At 49.3% G+C, this 22,127-nt stretch overlaps 1 protein-coding gene and 2 non-coding genes across 6 annotated transcripts; all 3 read right to left on the reverse strand.

The window, feature by feature from the left end:
• Nucleotides 1-3,267: 3,267 nt before the first annotated feature.
• Pabpc4 (poly(A) binding protein cytoplasmic 4) lies at nt 3,268-18,666 on the reverse strand. Of its 4 annotated transcripts, none has more exons than XM_038333983.2 (16): nt 17,672-18,666; nt 14,723-14,916; nt 12,449-12,564; nt 11,208-11,347; nt 10,908-11,002; nt 10,171-10,308; nt 9,428-9,523; nt 7,838-8,110; nt 7,489-7,576; nt 7,307-7,378; nt 6,750-6,836; nt 6,527-6,654; nt 4,741-4,834; nt 4,514-4,644; nt 4,206-4,312; nt 3,268-3,584 (listed from the first exon to the last, which is right to left on the reverse strand). In XM_038333983.2, exons 1-15 carry the CDS (start codon nt 17,862-17,864, stop codon nt 4,217-4,219), a joined length of 1,941 nt encoding a protein of 646 aa, XP_038189911.1. In that variant the 5' UTR covers nt 17,865-18,666; the 3' UTR covers nt 3,268-3,584; nt 4,206-4,216. The 4 variants fall into 4 exon arrangements, with proteins under 4 accessions (XP_038189911.1, XP_038189910.1, XP_038189913.1 ...); XM_038333982.2 differs by having other exon boundaries at nt 7,259-7,378; XM_038333985.2 differs by lacking the exon at nt 6,750-6,836.
• On the reverse strand, nt 9,076-9,209 carry LOC119818153. Its single transcript, XR_005286060.1, has one exon. It is a non-coding gene; the product is annotated as a small nucleolar RNA SNORA55 (small nucleolar RNA).
• LOC119818152 lies at nt 10,481-10,613 on the reverse strand. The gene has a single exon (XR_005286059.1). It is a non-coding gene; the product is annotated as a small nucleolar RNA SNORA55 (small nucleolar RNA).
• Nucleotides 18,667-22,127: the final 3,461 nt, after the last annotated feature.

Here is a 22,127-nt window from a genome sequence, read left to right on the forward strand (position 1 = left end):
AGGTTTTAAGCAGGAATAGAGGAGGATAAATAAGGACATATTTCTGTTTGTATCTGAAAAAAACAAAAACAAAAACAAACCACTAAGGATTTGCCAGAGTTGGTTGCTGGAACTGGAAGTTCTCCCACCCCACACTAAGGCTCTGAAGCGTGTTCCTCAGTCTTTAGGGTATGGGGAGTCAGCACCTGAGTCACTAGGCTATGTCTTTGATGGTGATGTCTGCCCCGGTGCTGGCTCATGCTGCTCTACCCACTGGATGCTCCTTTGCCATGAACAAGACTTCCCTGCAGTGATGAAGTGAAATCCGGGTCCAAAAGAACTCTTCCCCCTCCCCCCAGAGGTGCTCCCATCGGGCATTGATCCTGCCCAGGGGTGCTCCGGTCAGGCATTGTCTTCCCCAGAGGTGCTCCCACTGGGCATTTTGTCCTCCCCAGAGGTTCTCCTGTCGGGTACTCTGTCCTTCCCAGGGGTGCTCCTGTCGCACCTGTTTTTTGTTCCAGTGATGAAGAGGTTTAGACACGAGCTGGAGAAGGGGCAGCAGTGTCATGTAGTTCTTAGCATGTGGACGGGTGTTTTGCCTGCATGTTTTGTCTGTGTACTCTTGTGTTCCTGAGGCCGGATGACGTTTGATCCCTAGGAACCAGAATTACAGGTTGTGAACCCTCATGTGGTTGCTGGGACCCAAATCCAGGTCCTCAAGGGCAGCAAGTGTTCTTAACCACCCAGCATGTTTTTGTTTTTTTCCTTTTTATAAAAACAGGCATAGCAGCACACAGCGCTCAGGAGACTGTGAGCTCCAGGCCAGTCTGGTCTATGTATAGCCAGTTCCATGTCAACCAGGGCTACCCACTGAGACCAACTCAAAATTATTAGTAATAATAATAATAAAAAAAAAACTAAAAGCCAAGCATGATGTAGCCTTGTGATCTCAGAATTCAGACAGGCTGAGACAGGAGAATCTCAAGTTCCAGGTTACAACAGTGAGACCCTGTGAGGGAAAACTGAAAAATTCTCAAAAATGAAACCTCATTGGCTTTGCCTTAACCATATGATGGCAGACACTTGAGTTCACTCCTGTACTTCCTCCCAGGACACACTAACCTGCGGTGTTCCTGTCAAAACGGGCAGCCCTGCCTGCAGCGCTCACAGGACAACTTAAGTCTTCCCCCCATCCTGTTCCTTCAAAAACAGGACAACAGGAACCTGGGAAGCAGATTCCCAAGAAGGGGACTGAAGAGATGTACCAACCAGCATAGACTGGAACCCTCAGTCAAGGACGAAAACCACCAAAGCCACTAGAACATAAGGTCTGAACAGGGCAGAGAAAGGCCATGTTGTCCCTCTATTGAGTTTGTACTTGAGGGTTTTTTTTTTTTTTTTATTTTTAGTTTTTTGAGACAGAGTTTTTCTATGTAACAGTCCTAACTGTCCTGGAACTCACTCTGTAGACCAGGCTGGCCTCAAACTCAGAGATCCGCCCGCCTTTGCCTCCCGAGTACTGGGATTAAAGGAATTTTGTACTCGTTTTTAGAAAGCATATTAAAACTGGGCACTGTTGCCCCTAGTACACAGGAAGAGGCCATGAGCTGAGAGGTCAGCCAGGCCGACACAGTGACACTTGAGATGAAATTTAGAAATTAAAATTTGAGGACTAAATGGGGTATAAGATCCTGTTTCCTCTCAACCAGTGCAGAGTGAAAGTGTATATATGTGTGTGTACATATATGCATAAAATACACACATAAAAACTGATTATACTTATGTATAAAGAAAATAGTATGTATGCTCAAGGGCCTGCCTGGGTTCCATGCCAGTTGGAGACGAGGGAACAACTGAGCCAGAATACACTCCTGTGGGGATGCTCAAAAGATAAAGCAGCTGTTGCAAACCTGAGGACCCGAGTTCATATTCTCAGTACAGTACTGATAGTCACTGACAGGCACCCAAACCCCGGGGGGGGGGGGGCGGGAGAGAAGGGTTGGTGGCAGCAGGAGGCAGGCAGAACCATCTCAGGTTCAGAGACTCAGAAACGGAGGGAAGAGGGAAGAGCATGCTCTAAACGTTAGGCTTGACTCGTCACTCTTGGGTTTGAAGGCACCATATGCAAGTGATGAAATTCTTAGAAGCTGGGTAAGAAACCGGTCCTATCTGCCCCCGCCAGCCTCCAAAAGGACAGTTCTGAATGGAACACCCCATTTTAGCTCAGTGAAGCCCACCTTCCAGAACTGCAACCAAACCTGTTCAAGCATTTTCAAAGTGCCCACACCTGTCACAATCCCTGCCTGTTAGCTGCTCACAGCCCATTTTCAATCTTTTGTGTGTGTAGTGTCTGTGACAACCAGGTCATGGTTCAGTTAGTTAGTTATGAGGCTCAGTTATCTTTCTCTACCAACCCCAAAGATTGTTTTTCAAGACAGAGCTTCTGTGTAGCCCTGGCTGTCCTAGAACTCACTCTGTAGACTAGGCTGACCTTGAACTCAGATTCACCTGCCTCCCAAGTGCTGGGATTAAAGGTGTGTGCCACCACTGTTTAGTGTGGCTCTGTGGAGTGTGCACATGTGAAAATGACCAAGGAGGGAGGTCTTGGAGTTACAAGTGGTTTTAAGCCTCGATGCACGCAATTTTAGTCATTTTGTTTTACTGACAGACTCTGGGCTTTAGGACCTGTCACTTACAGGAAGACCAGCCCCCAAAGGAAAGGAGCCTGCCCAGAGACAACCTACCCACAGCCCTAAAGAGGGCAAGGCTGGACAGACAGCAAGGCAAACAGAGCAGCTGACCTTGGCCAGCACTTGTGTTCACACCAGGGGACTCCTGAGCATGCCTTGCTGCAGAAACTGGGCCACTGTATCTTCTGCTGTGTGAACAGGGTGAGTGACTACCCGACACTGGACAAACCTTACCTGCCCCTGGGGTGCGCAGCTACCAACAGAACCTGGACTTTCCTGCCTTTAGCATACCAGGTTCAAGTGTAGACCCTGCCATGGTGATGCAGCCAGTGTCCTATGCTAGTTCAATTCACACTCATGTTTGAGGCAAACTGGCTTCCAAGTACCTTTGGGTCCAGGGTGTGGTATGTGCCAGGCAAGCTCCTCCCAGGCCCACATTTAACTTAGGGCAGCATCTTTGCTATAACCCTGTACTATTCTCCTAAAAAAAAATCAAAAACCATACACGAAGTAAGTTCATTTACTATGTTCAAAGCCTAACAGCACATCCAGCAAAAGCCCCAAATTATAAAAACAATGGCAACACAAACATGACAGCTAGTTCCATAGAGATTTTTTTCTTTATTGAGAAACTTAAAAGTCTTGGGTACATTAAATCCAATTTCTGGGAGGGGAAAAAAAAAATCAGAACCCACAATAGAAAAAAAAAAAAAAAAAAAGTTACCTCCTGGGCCATTGCAGAACCCAGAGAATATATTCGCATAATTGAAAAATTCTAGGTGCTTCATAATTGACCTCTCGATAAAAAAATGACCTATTGAATTTGCAACTGTGGTTCTTGGTGTGAAGGTCCGCAAACCAGGGAGTCTTCAGACCTCAGCTGAATGCCATGAGGGGTTATTTGGCTTCTGACTCCTGAATCAAAGAGAAACACAAACAAGCAAGCATGTTACCAGTAATGCTGGATCAGCACCAGCTGCCCACCACAGCTGATGTCAACTCTACCTTTGTCTGTCACTCCTTCCTTTCTCTATAAAAGAACCACCAGTCCTAGGTCATTTTAGGCAGAGGCCACAGTTCTCAAAGTCCCCATGTAAATATAACCAGGTATGCCCATTCTCCCACTAGGTCGTGGTATCAATGCCCCTTCATGCCTGCTGCACCCCAGAGCAGTGAACGCACCGCACCAACCTCAGGCCAAGCTAGAAAGACCTGTACAGACAGCAGGTGGATTTTATATTGCAAAAAACAACAACAGTTTCTTTGTCAATATTTTCAGGCCAGTAAGGGGCACGGGCACTGGGCCTTGAGAAGGCCAACCCACATGTGATCAGGCACTTTCGAAGACTATTTTTGTTACGTGTGCATGGTAAGGACTGTGTGCTCCTCTGGCCTTAGCCACATGGGCACCCGGGATTACAGATAGATGCTGTTACGCCTTTAATCCCAGCATTTTGTAGGCTGAGTGAATTTGGGCATATGGGAGACCCTATCTGGAAAAACACCAAACCAAACCCAAACCAACTGTCAACCTACATTTTCCTTGTCTAAGAGGTAGCAGCAGCAGCAGCAACAGTGCCCACCTTCTGGGCAGCTTCTTTCTTGGCATGATGAGCCTGCAAGACTGCCACAGCTTCATCCACCTGTGAAAGACCCGAGTGCCAGTGATGGAGGAGGCCACCTGCCTCTCCCTGTTCTCTCCCGGTGTCACCTTCAGCAGTAGCCCACATCACAGATGAGGCATGAGAGGGGTCACAGGGACAACAGACCATTCTAGACAGACCAGAACCTAGCAATCGCCAAAGCCCATTCCCTGATGTCACAGGGCCCGAAAGGCAGCCCACCTTGGAACGGAGGGACTCGGGGGACTCCAGCATGTGGAGCAGCTCCGAGTTGTCGATTTCCAGCAGCATGCCTGTGATCTTGCCGGCCAGGTTTGAATGCATCGTCTGGATAAGCGGGAACAAACGCTCCCCTGGGGGCAGAACAGTCAGCATCACAAGGGCATCCGATCCCAGGAACACAAGTGGGCACCAGGCTCACCGCTCTTCTACAAGCACTGGACACTCACCCAGCATCTGCTTCTGCTCCTGGGGGGGTGCTGCAGCCAGCATCGAGGCAGTCAGCGGTTCCTGGCCCTGAACATGGACTGCAGGCTGAGGTGCCTGTGAGCCAGCAATAGCGGGGTTAGCACTATGGAAGACACTCAAGCTGAACACTTGGAACATGCACCCACGAGAAAAAGGAGAGACGGATGGAAGTGGCTGTCTAGCGCTTAACGAACTAATCCTGTCCTTGGGGAACTGAAGGATAGCAGGGAACGGGACCAGGCATGGATATCAAGTTGTCAGAAGTCAGTCCTCTGACCACGCAAACCTGCCATGCTAGGTGAGCACTCGCCTAACAACTCAAGCCCTTGCAGTAAAAATCTAGCCACACAGAACTTAATTTTGTGTTTTTCATGTGGTCTTGTTGCCCTTGAGTTCTTGATGATCTCTTTACCCCCAGTCCCCAAGGGCTGGAATGATAAGCATGTTCCAGCTTTACAGTAAACTGTACACGTAGCCTCCTCTTCAAGGTTTCCTTTACATTAGTTAATTACAGTACAAATGAGCCAGAGAGAATTAAAGCATGCCCAAACATACCTCACCATCACCTTACCAGATGTTTGGTTTCCGTGTAGTCTCTCTCAACCCAGGCTGGCCTTGAACTCAGTATGTAGCTAAGTGTTAACCTTCAAGTCCTACCCTTCAACTCTTGCCTCTACCACCCCAGAGCCAGGATCACAGGCTATACCAATATCCTGGCTCTATTTTTCCTTCAGCACCAGAGCCTGGCCCAGATTTTTACATATATGCAGGATGATTAACACGTAACAGTAACATTGCTCAGAGACCTGAAAAGCCTTACAGGTGAAAGACAACCCCCATTTAGAGACCGTGGAGGAAGACACTGAAGAATAATCCACAAAGCAGCTCACACTCCCAAAGTGCACAACTAAGGCCAGACACGGCAAACTGCTACCAAGCTCTGAAATGAACTGGTTGACCCTGGCTCACACTTAGTGGAAGGACACAGCTTAGGCAAGGTGAGCTCCCCACACTCTGTAAAGCCTTTCCTTCTGGGTGTTTGTGTGTGGGACCAAGGTCAACCTAGGGTCTTATTCCTCCAGCACCACCCATTCCACTAAGCTTTTCAATGGTCTGGAATCTGCACAGTAAGCAGGCTGGTTGGCCTCAGGGATCCTGTTTTTGCCTCCTCCGTATTGACATTACAAAGATGGCCCACCCTGTCCAGCCTTCTCTGTGTGTCACGTGCCAGGTCAAAGTCAAACGTCATCCTTAAAAACACTCGCCACCTTACTTCAAAGACATGGATTTCCCGAGCTCACTGCTTTGCTCATACCGGCTGGCCCAACAGCATCGGGGAAACCACCGTGTCCAGCTTTACATGTGTTTGGGATCTCAACTCAGGTCCTCATGGTTATAGGGCAAAGCCAGCCAACTGAGCCATGTCCCTGAAGCTGAGTTTCATTTCTGAGTGAGAAGTTACTAACGGCCATTATATTCCAAACCAGGGATCAATTAGGTCACCGGGTGTGAAAGTGACGTCAGGGCTCAGAGCTGAGACGGGCAGGTGTCTTAAGGGACAGGAAGCACCAGCTGCTTCCTGCTATTTCTGAACTGTTACTAATCAGAAGGCTCTCAAGCCTGTTGCTCTCAGCTCAGGGCCAGCATCTGAACCGCCACAGGGGAGACAGAGCAGGCGTGGAGACCCTGGTGAGGGAATCAAACCAAGGCATCTTTAAAACTGAGCACACATAGGACCGATGCCTCCACGGCTGTGGTGGACCTCACCTGCAGCGGCTGAATGGCAGGGTGAGGGCTGCGGACACTGGAGGCGTACTTGTATGGAGCCACAGCCCTGGGAGCAGCGGCAGCAACTGCGGCACGAGGTGCAAGGCTTGGCACGGCGGCAGGGACACCTTGTAGGAAGAACAAGCATGATTAAGGCCCGTCAGCCTGGGCAAAGGCCCGTCAAATCCCAGCTTTCCCCCGGTCTGTGTGCAGCCAATACCACCTCCAGACTGGCAGCTGTCAGTCAGCCCTTGCTGGGCGGCACCAGCCCCACCAAAGTCCATAGCCAAGCGGTCCGGGCACTCAGACCCTACAACAGACCAGCAAATGCGCATCAGTGTTGGCAGCGGATGTCCAACTGGCCACGTCCCACGGAAGAAGAATCTCCAACACATGACCACACATGTCCCTCACAGGGCCAAAGGACACCACACAAGTCTTTGCACATTAGAACATGACACACTCTAAACGATTCCTTCTCCCCTAACCCCTCAACAGCAGGTCTGTATAGTAATCCAGAGAGAATACTTCTGGTTAACCCTTCACGTGCCACCGTGAGCAGGAATGTTCAGTTACCGACACACCCAGGGTTCATCTCGTCACTGCTCCTGCCTGAATGAAGAGCCTGCCTAGGCACACAGCTGAAGAGTCCCAGACTGACCAAGCCAGGGCAGAGCTAATCATCCTGACTCCCTCCTCCCCGGCCATGCTCCTACAGGCGAGTTTGCTCACCGACTCTCTGAGTGGTAGTAGGAAGGCCACGAGAGGCCGGAGCATTACCAGTTGGAGCCAGATGGCGAAGAGCTGGACGAGGCCCAGACTGCCGTATAGCACTTGGCATTCCTTGGAAGCCTGGCGAAGAGACAGGGACAAATAAGTCACCAACAAGCCAGAGGCTGGGTGCAGAAGCAGGATCTGGACAGGCATACCCGGCGAGGAAGCCCCTGCTTCCAGCTACCTACCTTGAGGTCTCCCGCCTTGCTGCCAGCGTGGATTAGGCCTCATCTGTGCTAGCTGGTTAGGTGTGTAATATGGAGGTCTTCCCTGAGCCTGGAGGAGAGACGAGCACCCAAAACCTGAGAACCTGAACACACCAGCCTCTTCCCCCTCACCTTACTACTAAGCCCAGTTAATGAGTGAAAGGCACTCTGCCCAAAAGCTGAAGGATCCGATAGCGGGACAGGTTTACTTTCTCTGTGATCATGAGCGTGATGATCACAGGTTAACTTCTCCTTACTTCACCAGTATCCTCAAACCCCTCCCCCAGCTACAGAACACAGAAGCAGCTGCACCGTCCCCTGGCAGACCCACCTGCGGAACTGCTGGCACGAAGTAGCCACCGGCCGCAGGCTGGAACTGATTTAAGATGGCATTAGCAGGGAGTGCTCTCATGCCAGCTACACGCTGCATATACTGGTTGGTCAGGTGAGCCTTCCGCTCTTCCTTCCTCTGCGCCAGGGCAACATACAGCGGCTTGGAGCCCACAATTCGTCCGTTCATCTCAGTGACTGCTTTGGTTGCCTCTTCAGGAGACGAGAAGCAGACAAAGCCAAACCCTTTGCTTCTCCCATCTTCTAGCATCACCTACAAACAGAGCAGCTCATGTTGAGGAAGGCATATCTACCCGAGGGGCCAGAATGCACGCACACACACACATGCACGCACACGCACACACGAAGTGGGGAGGCGCAAGAGGTTCAGAAGCTCAAGAGCTGCTGTGAAATCCCATCACAAAAAAACTAATCGCAGCTTAGTTTTTTCCAGGTCGCCAATGGCTGCCACCAGTTCAGTGGGAGGCAGTGACCTGGAAGCCAGGGAAGCCAGACTCTTAGCAGTCTCACCTGCCCTCTGAGCCTGTGTTTCCACAACTGCAGAGCCAGCCACTATTGTCTTTCCCTGTCCTGAAAGGGCACTTGTTTTCTCTGAGTCTTGTGTGTGTGGGCATCATCAGCCCAAAGTCAAGTGTCATCAGGTCGACAATGTCCTACCCAGGGAACAGCGCTTGGCCGTGATCTTGAAAGCCGCACAAGGGACCTCAGGGGGATTCTCCAACAGGCCAGCCAAGTGAGTAACACCAAGAGGAAAGTTTGCCAGCACCAAAGCAGTCACATGTCACCTCCACAGCTGCTCTGGCTGATCACTCACATCCTCCAGGGTTCCTTTTGCCAACACCCTGAACAAGCTATCATTTAAACAGAATAATCCCAGCTCGGTATAGTGGCACACACCTCAATCCCCAGCACTCAGAAGACAGAGGCAGGTGGATCTCTGTGAGCTTGAGGCCAGCCTGGTCTAATGTAGTGAGATCCTATCTCTTTAAAACCACACCAATACAAATGGTAACATCCTTTGTACGACGTCCCTACCCTGAGAGCAGTTTACACTAAGGGCCAGGGCAGGGTCCTCTACCAAGCAGCATCTCGTGTCAGGCCGTGCACATTCCACATAACAGTCTGTCACATTCCCTAAGTGCCAAGGACATGCCACCGCTCATGCCCATGTAAGCATGGCTACCCAGCCAAACTTTCACATGGAGCCTGCCCAGGAGGGAGTGTGGCAGAGCTGTAGGGACAGGCCCCAAGACAAATGGGAAATCAACCCGTCTGGATATTCTCTGCTCTTCTGTAGCACCGTCTGTCCCCAGACCAGCACCAGGCAGCAGGACCGGGAAAGATTTGAGTGCTGCAGGGGCTACAGGGAGGAGCTGAGCCAGACTCCAAGCTCCAGTGCAAGCAGACACCACATCTACTTCTCCAGAGCATGACACTCTCAGGGGGACCCGAAGCAAGGAGGAATATGCTGGAATAACACTGTACTCAGGACCGCTATCATAACTGACATCTACTGATGTCACCAGCAGAACGTGCTGCTTCCAAACCCACACGCTCACACTAGCATTACCTTAGCGCTGGTGATCGATCCAAAAGGAGAAAACTCTTTCCGTAATTTCTCATCGTCAATGGTGTCATCCAAGTTCTTAATGTAGAGATTCACTCCCTGGGGAAGGGACCACTGTTAATCACACCTCTACATACAGTCACTTCCCAATGTGAGCCCCAGAGCATGCTTGGGAACCTGTCAAAAGTCTCAAAAACAAACCCTTGCGTGTAACCCCAACACTCAGAGGGCCAAGGCGGCGGCGGGGTTGGAGGGGAGGGCGATTGAGTGTCTGTCTGAGGCTAGACTAGGCTACATAGCAAGACCCCGACTCAAAACCACAAAACCTGAAACTCCAGAGTTGGATCCCAGCATGCTTTAAGGAGAGAGGGTTTCTGAGAGTTCAAGATCAGCCTAAGCTAGACTGTGACTTTTTCTCGAACAGACTGGGTTAAAAGTAAATCACGGTCTTTACAAGCCCAAGTTGAGCAACTTCTGCCCTAAAACTGCCAGGGCCAACAATGCAGCCACATCACCTTCTCCACAGCTGCCCCGGCCAATTACTCACTCTCCAGGGACCTTTGAGCTACCAAAGGGGGCATCAGTTTAAGAAAAACGAACCCACGCAGCAAAGAGCAGTGAGTATAGACACTTTCAGAACAGAACAGAGGCCGGAAACCACTGTCTCTACTCAGCAATGCCCTCCACACCTGAGGCCACAACCTTTATTGGCAGGCAGTTAGGTGCAGATGCCAAGCCCACCTCACCTGGTACCGACTAATTCGCTCCTGCTTCAGCTGCTCAAATTTCCGTTTTAATTCAGCTTGACGTTCTACTTTTTTCTGTGCACGGCCTACAAATATGGCTTTCCCACTCATTTCCTTTCCATTCATTTCTTCCACAGCCTAGAGAGAAGATGTATGTCTGTAATGCAGGTGTAGAGACAGGGTCTTCTTCTGATGCCCGCTACATGTATCTAGACCCATCTGAGAAGTAGGGCTAGCATCTAACTGTTATTGGGTCTTAATTCCCAACCCCAGCTCCAGCATCTTCCAAATGACCTCCCTGCCCAGGAGGGAGTGTGGCAGAGCTGTAGGGACAGGCCCCAAGACAAATGGAAAACGACCTGTCTGGATATTCTCTGCTCTACTGTAGCACCGTCTGTCCCCAGACCAGCACCAGGCAGCAGGACTGGGAAAGATTTGAGTGCAGAAGGCAAAAAAAGAGAGAGGGAGAGAAGATTCCACACCCAGTATTTGTATAAAACATAGGCAGATGCCAGTCTTGACTAAAGATCTAGCTATAGGCTTTTCAGGCCCCTTTGAAGCTCAAGAGTCCAGCACACTGCTGGGTGATGTAACAGATACATTAACTGTAGACTTGCATCAGCGCTGATGCCGGGGCATAGCACTGCACACCCACCACTAGGCAGCCCACTCCAGCTCGGCTCTACCGGGCACCAGGCACTACCTACAGGTTCTGCCCAACCCTCACGTACACTCACCTTATTGGCATCCTCGTGCTTCTCGTAACTTACAAAGCCAAAGCCTTTGGATTTCCCACTGGGATCTCTCATCACTTTGACACTTAGGGTTTTACCTATTATCAAAGGACAGAACTATTAGTGACCCCATCTCTACCACAGTTCACGATGAAAGGAGCTAGGATGAAACTGAGAGAAAGGTCGGGACCCTACCCGCCCTCTGACCCCGAGACAAGTGCTCTGCTTGCTAAGTAAGAACAGGTTATTTCTCGAGCTGATAAACAGGACAAAAGGATGTGTGGGCTATGGACACCAACTTACCAAACTGACTGAACAGCTCTTTCAGGTTATCATCGTCCACGTCTTCCCCAAAGTTTTTGATATAAACATTGGTGAATTCCTTGGCCTTGGCTCCAAGCTCAGCTTCCCGCTCTTTGCGAGACTTGAATCTGCCCACGAACCTACAAAGACACCAGGAAGCACAGTGCTTACTCATAGGAACAGACATGACCTCCAGGGACCCAAAGGAGTGCAGAGGAAAGGCTGGCAGGAGAGGTTAATACCAGGGCCCCATCCACCGCGAGAACAAGCTCAGACGCCCAAGTCCCCAGCAGGAAAAGAAAGAGGCAGGACTGTCCTGCAAGGACCAGTCCCAGGGCCCCTGGTTCAGACCAGGGCCACTCCTACCACATCACACTGCCTTCGTGAAGAAACCTGACGACCATGTTTTTAAAATGTTCATTTCTGTGCATCTATGTAAATGCATAGAAAACGTCTGAAAGGGCACAAACCAAACTGTTAACAGGGGTTAGTGGGGCGGTGAGATCGCTGTCACCGGGAGCCCTTGCTTTCCTGCTGTATCACCTGGTAACTCCACCAGGGAAATGGCTCCACACCCAATAGACATAAGCACAGCCTTGTCTGTCCCACACCACCAAGGACAGAAATGATTGCTGCTTCTATAGCCAAAATGTAACAGTACTTTTGCTTTCCCCACATGGTTCAGCTAAGTTGTCCCCGCCCCCACAGTAATGACAAGATGTGTCCCCACAGAGAGATGCATCTTTCACTGTATGCAAACTATGCATGCAGTAACATGGGAGCTGCAGCTCAGAGGAAGGAAGAACTAGGTAGAGGACAATTTAGTGACCCATGGGCAGACCTGAGTCAAAGGAAAGCCAAGGTCACACAGCTAGTAGTATCCAGCTCCTGGTCAGCCCAGGGCCTCTCCACTCTGCCGCTGGCCAAGACCCCTGCTCAGAGCAGGCTCAGAGCTGTCTTCTAGCCAGTCCCAGTTGCTGATGCTCACAAAACCCACAGGTGAATGCCTTTAAGGGAGAGGCAGCAGGCAGGCCATGGCTCGGGCAGGGAGCCCACCGTGGCGAGTCAAAAGGGCTGCCATGGCTCGGGCAGGGAGACTCACCAGCCCTGGAGTGGAGAGGTAGGAGCAGGCCACACTTGGGCCGAGAGAACCAGTAGCCGCCTTGTGTGTGCCAGTTAATACCGAGGTGGGGCCATGGCTGGCTCATGCGATGGTTGTCGCTCCAGACTGGGACACTCACACTTTGCGGTCATTGAGGAGCATGCCATTCATCTTCTCGATGGCCTTGTCAGCAGCCTCTTGGGTCTCGAAGTGGACAAAGGCATAACCCTTAGAGCCATTCTCATCACAAACCACCTGTTGAAGAAGAGGTAGACCACCTGAGCATCCACCAGATGTGTCAGCTGGGATCTCCTGTGACAACATCACACAGCACCAGTACTCCACAAACAAACAAACGGTTAGCCTGCTTCCACCCAACAACATACTTGTGGAGGTGAGTCAGCTTCAGGGGGTTCTTTTGGATACAGTCTGGTCAGGTCAGGCTGACTGGCATGCAAGCTCCCAGGAATTATGTTTCAGGAATTCTATATCCCTCCCCAGTGCTGGTATTTTATATGCATGCCCCATGTCCACCTTTTATATGAACAAACTCAGATCCTTTCTTGTGTAGCAAGCACTCTACCACATGAGTTTCCTGCTGAGCAGACTTCTGACTTCTGTTCCAAATTTACTTTCATTAATACACACACACACAAAGAATCTGGCTGAGTGTGGTGACAAGTTTATAAGAGTACTTGGGATAGCCACAGCTCGGATGAGGTTCAAGGTCATCCACAGTACACAGAACATTTTGGAGCCCAGCCTAGATTGTAAAATCCTGCCTCAAAAATAACTAAAAAAAAAAAACCCCACAAACAAAGGGGTCTGTATGTGGTTCAATGTGTAGAGGAGTTTATCACCAAGCCTACAGCCCCAGTTCATTCCCCGGGATCCACAAGGTGAAACAAACTGACTCCTGTTAATTGTCCTCTGACCTCCACAAGCACACCACGATACAATTTGTTCATAAGTGAAAAGATAAAAATTTAAAGAGAGAAGGCTGGAGACTAACTCAGCAGTAGAGCCCCTGCACAGCACTGGACAGGCCCTGGGTTCAATTATCAGAGCCACAAAGATCTGGGTGGAAACCGAAGTGCTTAGGAAGAGACGGCTTCTCAACCACGTGAAGGTTGAAGAATACCTCTGAGATGGCTAAGTGGGTCCTGGAAACACTGAGCCTCTGCCCTCCCCTCGCCCTTAGCCAAAATGAAAACTGTTCAAGCTTCCAAAACCAGGTAACATGAAGGCTGGGAGGGTGGAGAATAAACACAGAAAAAACACCTGCCAAAAGGCCATCTCTCATCATCCAGCAGAGTGCTTGCCTGGAATGCAGCCCTGTGCTCAACCATATAAACCATACGATTACATACTTGCAATCTCAGCATTTGGGTGCTGGAAACATAAAGGTCAGAAGATCAAAGTCACCCTTGGCTACATTCTATACAAGAGTTCAAAGCCAAGCTGAGCTATATGTACTCCTATCTCAAAACAACAACCATCCCTCCTCAGGTTACATGAGGCTGTGGTTGGGATGATCTACAAGTACTTCTGTGAGGATTCCATTCCCAGAATGGGATCCAGCTTGGTGGATGAACACCCGCCCAATGGGAGACCTCTAGGAACAGCTATTCAGCATGCAGAGACAGACTCAGGACAATCTTAAGTTCAAGCCAGACTAGGCAACTTGGTGAGGTGTCTCAAATAAAAGTAAAGAGGGCTAGGGATAAAGCTTGCTGGACCCCAGAGGCTTTATGAGCAACCCTAATGAAATGCACTCAGTTACACACATACAAAGATATAAGACAGAAAAGCTACAAAAATAGCTCCAAAGCTACACAAAGAAACCCCGTCTCAAAAAACCAAAAAGAACTAGGAATGGTATTACAGGGAGCAAGACAAAAGTAATGGGGGTATGATATGATCGAGATCATTATGTATAATGTATAAGGCCCCGAGTTCAAGTCCTAAGACTGCAGAAAGAGGGAGATGCTCCATTTTCAGCATTTAAAAATGATCACACCCAACTGTCTCTAATTCTAAGGCACTCTCTCCCTTTGATATCATCTTGTTTTGAGTCTTTCTACACCCAAGACTGTGTTTGAATGCCATAGATAGCTCCTATCTCAGCTTTGAGAGCATACCACACCCAGTCATAGCATTTATCTTGTTTTCAAGATCCAGTAAATATTTAGCTAAGATAATTCAATGTTGGGGCTGGGGATATGGCTCAGAGGTTGAGAGCACTGGCTGCTCTTCCAGAGGTCCCTGAGTTCCATTCTCAGCAACCACATGGTGGAGGCTCACAACCATCTATAGAGATCTGGTGCCCTCTTCTGGCCTGCAGACATACATGCAGACAGAACACTGCACACATAATAAATAAATTTTTTTTTTAAAGAATTTTACTGCTTACCTTACAGGACAGGATGTTTCCAAAGGCTGAAAAGGTATCATAAAGTGCCTTGTTGTCTATAGATTTGTCCAGGTTCTTGATGAAGACATTCCCCACACCAGACTTTCTCAAAGAGGGATCCCTCTGAGACCACATGATCCGGATTGGCTTTCCCTTAATCACATCAAAGTTCATGGTGTCCAAAGCTCTCTCAGCTGTAGAAGAGGAACATATTTTAATTAAGAACGCTAAACATCAACCAAGATGACTGTTGCCATTCCAGATCACTGAACTACTAATACCCGATTGAAAAAAAGATCCCCAGCCATGGACTATGCTCATGTTCAAGGATCTTCGCTGTCCACCAACCCTGCCCCATGTGAGCAGCCGATAGTCATGCCCAGACCTTTCAAAGGTTTAATCAGAATTCTACAGAATCTTAGGAATTCAGCTGCCCTACCAAGACCACCAGACGCCACAGAGGTAGTGAAGGACCAAAAAAATCTCAGCACAGGAAGATCACAAGTTCAAGCTCAGCCTGGGCTACATAAGGTTCTCAGCTCCCACAGTCCAAGCAAAACTCTTGATTCCAGCCGTGCTGTGCAAATTTCCTCCCAAATTAAGACATATTCCATCCTAAAAGAAGGTACAGCTGGGCGGTGGTGGCGCATGCCTTTAATCCCAGCACTCAGGAGGCAGAGGCAGGCGGATCTCTGTGAGTTCGAGACCAGCCTGGTTTACAAGAGCTAGTTCCAGGACAGGCTCTAAAGCTGCAGAGAAACCCTGTCTCAAAAAAAAAAAAAAAAAAAAAAAGAAGCTACATATGCAGGGAGGTAGAAATAGCTCAAAATGGCTTTAGGAAGTCCCTAAAACTGATCAGATTCACTAGGGCACTCCCTGCCAAAAAATATTAAAAAGTCACCCCCTCTCCCAGTGGGAAAGAAGCCAAGCTGCCAAGTTGCTCAAGAGAAAAGCTGTAAAAATGTTAGGAGTGGACCAGCTGCCTAGAAAAAGCAGAAACCAGCCAAGCAGCCTAGAAAAGGGTTCCAGCTTTGCGAGCGGTCATACACACTGGAGGGGGTTTGGTCATGTAGCTGTCCCACCCATATTTCCTTCAAGGAACCCCAATAAAACTCATTCCACGCTTTGTTCTGCCACGGGCTCTTATCTGGGGTGTGTTGTGCTCCCAGGAGGTTTTGCCACATGGCAAAGGAAGGTAGATCCCCCAGTTCAAGGCTAGCCTGGTTTACATTAAGAATCGAGTTCATCCGGGTGGTGATGGCACACGCCTCTACCCCAGCATTGAGAGGCAGGAGGATCTCTGTAAAATCGAGGCCAGCCTGGTCTACAAGAGCTAGTTCCAGGTCAGCTATGACTGTTACACAGAGAAACCCTGTCTCAAAAAAAAAAAAAAAAAAAAAATTGAGCTCCAGTACAGCCAGGACTAGAGTCCCTGTCTCAAAAACAAAACAAAAAAACCAAGTAGGCAAGCCTAGTTCTCACCTTACCCTCACTTCAAAGCAGGAAAAAGAGGAGCAACAGGCCTAGTAGTAGGACAAGGCGGGGACTGTGGCTGGACAGAGGGGAAACAAGCCAGTTCAGAGAAAGTCCCGTAGGAGCTTATCCCTAAGTCTGCAAACTCAAAACTATTCCATTATATCAGCAGTAAAGGAGCCCATCCCAACACAATCCCTGATCTATTTCAGACAGCACCAGGAGTTGGTAAGCTGGCAAATCGGGCTACACTTATTTATAGCAGGGAGAAAGTCCTACAGAGGTATGTGTTGGCAGACACACGGACCAATGGCTTCTGCTATCTCTAAAAGATACAACTTCTGTTAAGAAGTCAAGACAACAGCTAAGAGACTCCATTAAAAAAAGAAAGAAAAAAAAAAGAAAGCCCCCTCTTTATGCCCCATGGGAAAGCTCTAGGATTAGCCTCTAAGTATTCTGACAATAGAAAGTCTATTTGACCAATTCCCTGGTCTCAGCTGCAACCCGGGGAGAAAAAAAAGTCTCTTGCCTCATCAATGTTAGGAAAACAGGGCCTAGACATCCTCGGCTACAGGATGGCTTGTGTCCTGCCCCCACCCCTCCCCCAGCAGTGGTCTCAGCAGTTGCTCCCTTTTAATCTGGAGTCACGAGCAGCCCCCGGTTGGGTTTCTCCAGGGCTTATCCAAGGCTTGCCTGCAGTCTCCACTGCTCCACCTGGGACCGCAGAACACTGCACTGGGAGCCCAACTTGGTGTGGTTCTTATTGGTCACAAGGGTGAGGCGATTAACTAAGTGCCCAGGAGATTTCAAGTGACCACCCCCCTAGACTACCTAGGCACCGTCCTCCGAAGCCTAGAGCCTCACAAGAGCTGAGAAAAGTCCCCAAAACACTGTGGCAAACGTGTGTGGTGGGAGGTGGCCGGGTAGATGCTGCTGGCGACACTAGCAAAGCCGCTCTCAAGGTTAAGGCATGAAATTGTTCCCCTTGCTTCCCACTGCCCTACAGTCACCCCAATCAACACAAAAATCAAGGCTCAGGACAGGTTAAGGGGCGGGGAGGGCCAGCAGCTTTGCAACCTGGTGGTGGTCTCTGCTTCAAGTCATCGAGGAGTGCCAGTCCATGCCAGGGTCTACAACAGACCCACTTCGGCTTGAGTGGGACTAGACACACTAGACCAGTCCAGTCACTTCATTCAGAACCCAATTTACAATCTCCTGGCGTTCCAACCCCCACTCCACCCCACCCCCACCCAGTAGCCCAAGGTCATCAGGTTAGCGAGTGGTGGAATTAAGACTGGAAGCCGGGGTCGTGACTACAGGCTCGGCTCTCAAGCACCACGTCTTGCTACCACCGATGGCTTCTCTGGCAACGTGCTGTCACGTTCCTCGCCAGCTCTCGCCAGTTCGGCCTCCGCCTACAGGACTCCTAAGGTCCCCCCGGAATCTCCCGACCGTGTAGACACTGTTTCTACTCACCGTCAGCTGGCTGCTGGAAGTTGACGTAGGCATAACCCAGAGAGCGGCGGGTGATCATATCGCGGCAGACCCGGATGGACAGCACAGGCCCCGCAGGACTGAACTTTTCGTATAGCATGGCTTCGGTGACGTCCGAGTGCAGGTCGCCCACGTACAAGGAGGCCATGGGGTAGCTGCTGGCCGCAGCGTTCATCTCCCCACCCCCCACAACCCCGAGCCCCGCCAGGACTTCTTATAGGGCTCACTGCAGGACAAAAGGGGCTTCGAGGAGCCGTGGCCCGCGCCGCAGCGCACAGGTGGCACCAGCGACACCGGGAAGAGGCTGGAGCAGGCGGGACGGGAGTGCGGGAACGCCTGCACGGAACCGCAAAAGCCCCAAAGACAAAAGGCTTTCAAAAACAATATGGCCCTCTCCTGGAGTTTGTACTCTCCAGCTGTCCTAGCTTGGGGCTTAAAAATAAAAATTAAACTAGGGAATCCCCTGGCAAAGGGGACCAAAAAATTTTTCTTTCAAGAGGCAGACAGATGCTGCGCTCACAGCGGCCCTAGGGACACGCGTTTCTCGATAAATATAGGCCCCGAGCTCCCGGCGGTTTACAATTACAGCGGCCCGGGAAGGGGGAAACCGAATCTTTGCGGGTGCCGGCGAAGGGCAGCGGACACGTGGTGCGGCCGGCCGGGGCGCGGGGCTGCCACGCGGCGCAGAGGCGTGCCGTGCGGGCCGGGGGCGGCTCACCACCAGACGGACTGACGCGGACAGACAGGCAGGCCGGAAACGTGCGAAAGTCACTTCCCCGCGGGCACCCAGTACGACTCGCTCTCCCGTTCTTTTTCCGTCTTCTTTTGCTCTTTTTTTTTCTTTTCTTTTCTTTCTTTTTTTTTTAAGGTTTTTAGGCTTTTTTGTAATTTTTTTTTAAGCTTTTTCTCTTTTTTGCTTCAGGCTTGCTGAGCCCGAACGCAGCACAAGCTGCTGCGACCCGGGGCGGAGAGAGGCGGCCGGGGCAGCCACCGCTCCATTTATACCCGCCCGCCCCGGGCGCTGCTGGTCGAAGGGCGCCTCGCGACCTGGGCGCAGTCGTGCCCGCCCACTCTGCCCGGGGGCCCGAGGCGGGGCGGCCACACGAGAGTGACCTGGAGCGGCGGCGAGGCGCCACAGCGACCCCTGGCGTGCGGAGGACCGGCCGCTCGCACCCGCCGAAGAGTCTCCTCAACACCCGTTATCCGAAATGGAACCCACGCAGCCAGAACGTTAAAAAACAGCCACAAGACCGGGCGGTGGTGACGCAGGCCGGCCTGGTTTACAGAGCGAACTCCTGGACAGGCCTCAGAGCTACAGAGAAACCCTGCCTTGAAAAACTAAAATAAATAAATAAATAATAACCACGAAATGCCTACTTCTACACAAAGGGACGCTAAATTACAGTTAATAGGTGGCCCGCTAAATGGTTGAGCGGAATACACAAGACACACTGAAGTTTTGAGAACATATAACCTTGAGGTTGGATTGTGGAGGTCACTGAGTTCGAGGCCAGCCTGATCTACAGAGTGAATTCCAGGACAGTCACAAAAGCGCAGAGAAACTCTGTCTCCCAAAACCAAACCAAGCCGGGCGGTGGTGGCCCACGCCTTTAATCCCCAGCACTCACCGGACAAAGGCTGGCGGATCTCTGTGAGTTCAAGGTCAGCCTGGTCTACAAATACTAGTTCCAGGACAGGCTCCAAAACTACAGAGAAACACTGTGTCGAAAAACCGAAACAACAACAAAACCCCAAACCAAAACAAAACAAATAAGCATTTATGTAGCATTTGATCCCTCCCCAGAGAAGTCAGCCCAGACCACAGAGTCGTCTAAAGTAGCCTGCCAACATTCATAATCACAATTACACCATCACAGTTTCTTTAGTTTAAAACTTCTATTATACCAAAAAATATGCTGTGCAAACGAATGCTGTGGACCCATGAGCCAAAACTTTGAACCCTGAATCTGCCCAGGTGTGGTGACCCAGGGCTCTACCCGACTATACCTTCAACACTTAGGCGGCTGAGTCAGGAGGACTGAGAGTTTGAGGATCACACACAGTACAGTAGGATCCTGTCTCAAAAACGTATATACACAAGCAAATATTACCTAGGCTATATATGATCAAGTGTGTGTGAGCGTGTATGTAAAACTGGAAACAGCAGTCTGGGGATGGAGCTCAGCTGTAGAATGTACAAAGCTATGGTGCAATCCCCAAAATCTTATAAAAAACGGGCACAGTGGCCAGCCTGAGCTATATAAAAAAGGAAAAGATGTAGAGAAAATGCAAATGAACCTAGGCTTGGAGGTGGACACCTCCAACACTTGGGAGGCAGAGGCAAGTGGAGCTCTGCGAATTCGAGGCCAACCTGATCTACAGAGTGAGTTCCAGGACAGCCAGGGCTGTTTCACAGAGAAACCCTGTCTTGAAAAACAAAACAGAGCAAAACAAAACAAATCAAAACAAAACAAAAAAAAAGATTTAGGTCTTATACCTAAGATATATTTACCTGCAAATATTCCAAAATCTGAAAAGAAAGGAAGAGTTCAATACACTCTGGTCTCAAGCATTTTGCCTATTTCCTTATTTAGCGTCTGTCTTTCCCCCAAAAACAAGGTTCATGGTAACAAGAAGTTAAAATGGCATCTAACATGGCACAGACTAAATGTTCAATCCATATCTGCTAAATAAACCATGGATTCAAGGCATAGAGAAGCAAACGCCGCACGTTCTTATGCTTAGGACTGCCTAGTTGGGATGACTGTCACCGAGCTAGCTGCCATCACTGGTTTTTAATAAAGTCTATTAATACAAGGCTTGGAGAGATAGTTCACAGGTCAAGAACACTTGCCGCTCTTACAGAGGACCTGGGTTTCGTTCCCAGCATCCATACGACAGTTTATAGTCTCCCCTAACTCCAATACCAGGGGATCTGAGGCTCTCTTCAGACCTCTGCAGCACCAGGCATGAACATAGTACATGTACATACGGGTAGATACTCACATAAATACACCTAAAATAAAAATAAATTTAAAAAACTCCTTCAAAGTCTATTAAACACTTAACGGGAAAATATAAGTACATATAAACTCTTTGTATAGATATCAAAAGTACTCTAGAAGATGGGCATTGTGGTGCCTACCTGTACTCCCAGGACTTGGGAGGCAGAAGCAGGTGGATCTCTCTGAGTTCGAGGCCAGCATGGTCTACATAGTAAATGCCAGAGAGACCTTGCTTTGAAAAAAAAAGAAAGTTTTAAACCATCTAGGACTATATAGCGAGACCTTGTCTCAGGAGGTGGGGAATATGTAAATAAATAAGGGGCTGAAGAAATGGTTCATCAGTTAAAAGCACTTGTTCTTGCAGAAGACTTGGGTTCAGCTCCTGGCAGCTTCATTGTACTAACAACCATCTGTAGCTCCAGGTTCAGGAGATCTGACACCTTCTTTGGCATCCTAAGCACTAGGCACAAATGTGGCACACATACACATGTAGGCAAACACTTACACACATGAAATAAAAAAATAGATCTTTTTAAAAAAATATTTATTTATTATGTATACAATATTCAATATTCTGTCTGTGTGTATGCCTTCAGGCCAGAAGAGGGCATCAGACCCCATTACAGATGGTTGTGAGCCACCATGTGGTTGCTGGGAATTGAACTCAGGACCTTTGGAAGAGCAGGCAGTGCTCTTAACCTCTGAGCCATCTCTCCAGCCCCCAAAAAATAGATCTTAAGAAAACAAGTAAATGAAGCCGGGTGGTGGTGACATGCTCTTTTAATCCCAGCACTTGGGAGACAGAGGCAGGCGGATCTCTGTGAGTTCGAGGCTAGCCTGGTCTATAAGAGCTAGTTCCAGGACTGGTTCTAAAGCTACTGAGAAACCCTGTCACAACAAACAAACAAACCAACACAAAACTAAATGAAAGTTATGAGTATGAAGCTAGGTAAAGGTGGGAAGCTCTAAAGTGAAGAGTGGGGGGGGGGGCTCCTGTGAGCCTGCAGCCTTGTGTGGGGCCCAGGATGACATGAAGGACCTTGGACGTTATCTCCAAGATCAAAACACAAAGCTGAAGGATTTTAAGAGGTAAGTGTCTTGGCTAAAATTATGTTAAACAAAATAAATAAATAAAAATAAAAGAAACAAGAACTCTGACTTTTAAAGAAATGAAAACTGGTTGAAGGAGATCAGTAGGTAGTGATCAGGGAGGAGAAGGAGGTTCTCGTCCTTTGCTTTTTTTCTGTGTTGTTATTGGTGGTGGTGGTGGTGGTGGTGATGGTGGTGGTGGTGATGGTGGTGGTGGTGTGTGTGTATATGTGGTTTCCTGTGGGTGTGTTCACATATGCACATGGAGGTTACAGGTTCACATTAGGTGTCCTCCATGATTCCTTTCTGCCTTTAGAAAATTTACTTATATATTTATATTTATA

The sequence above is a fragment of the Arvicola amphibius genome, chromosome 6 (genome assembly GCF_903992535.2).
Source record: "Arvicola amphibius chromosome 6, mArvAmp1.2, whole genome shotgun sequence".
Lineage (NCBI taxonomy): Eukaryota > Metazoa > Chordata > Mammalia > Rodentia > Cricetidae > Arvicola > Arvicola amphibius.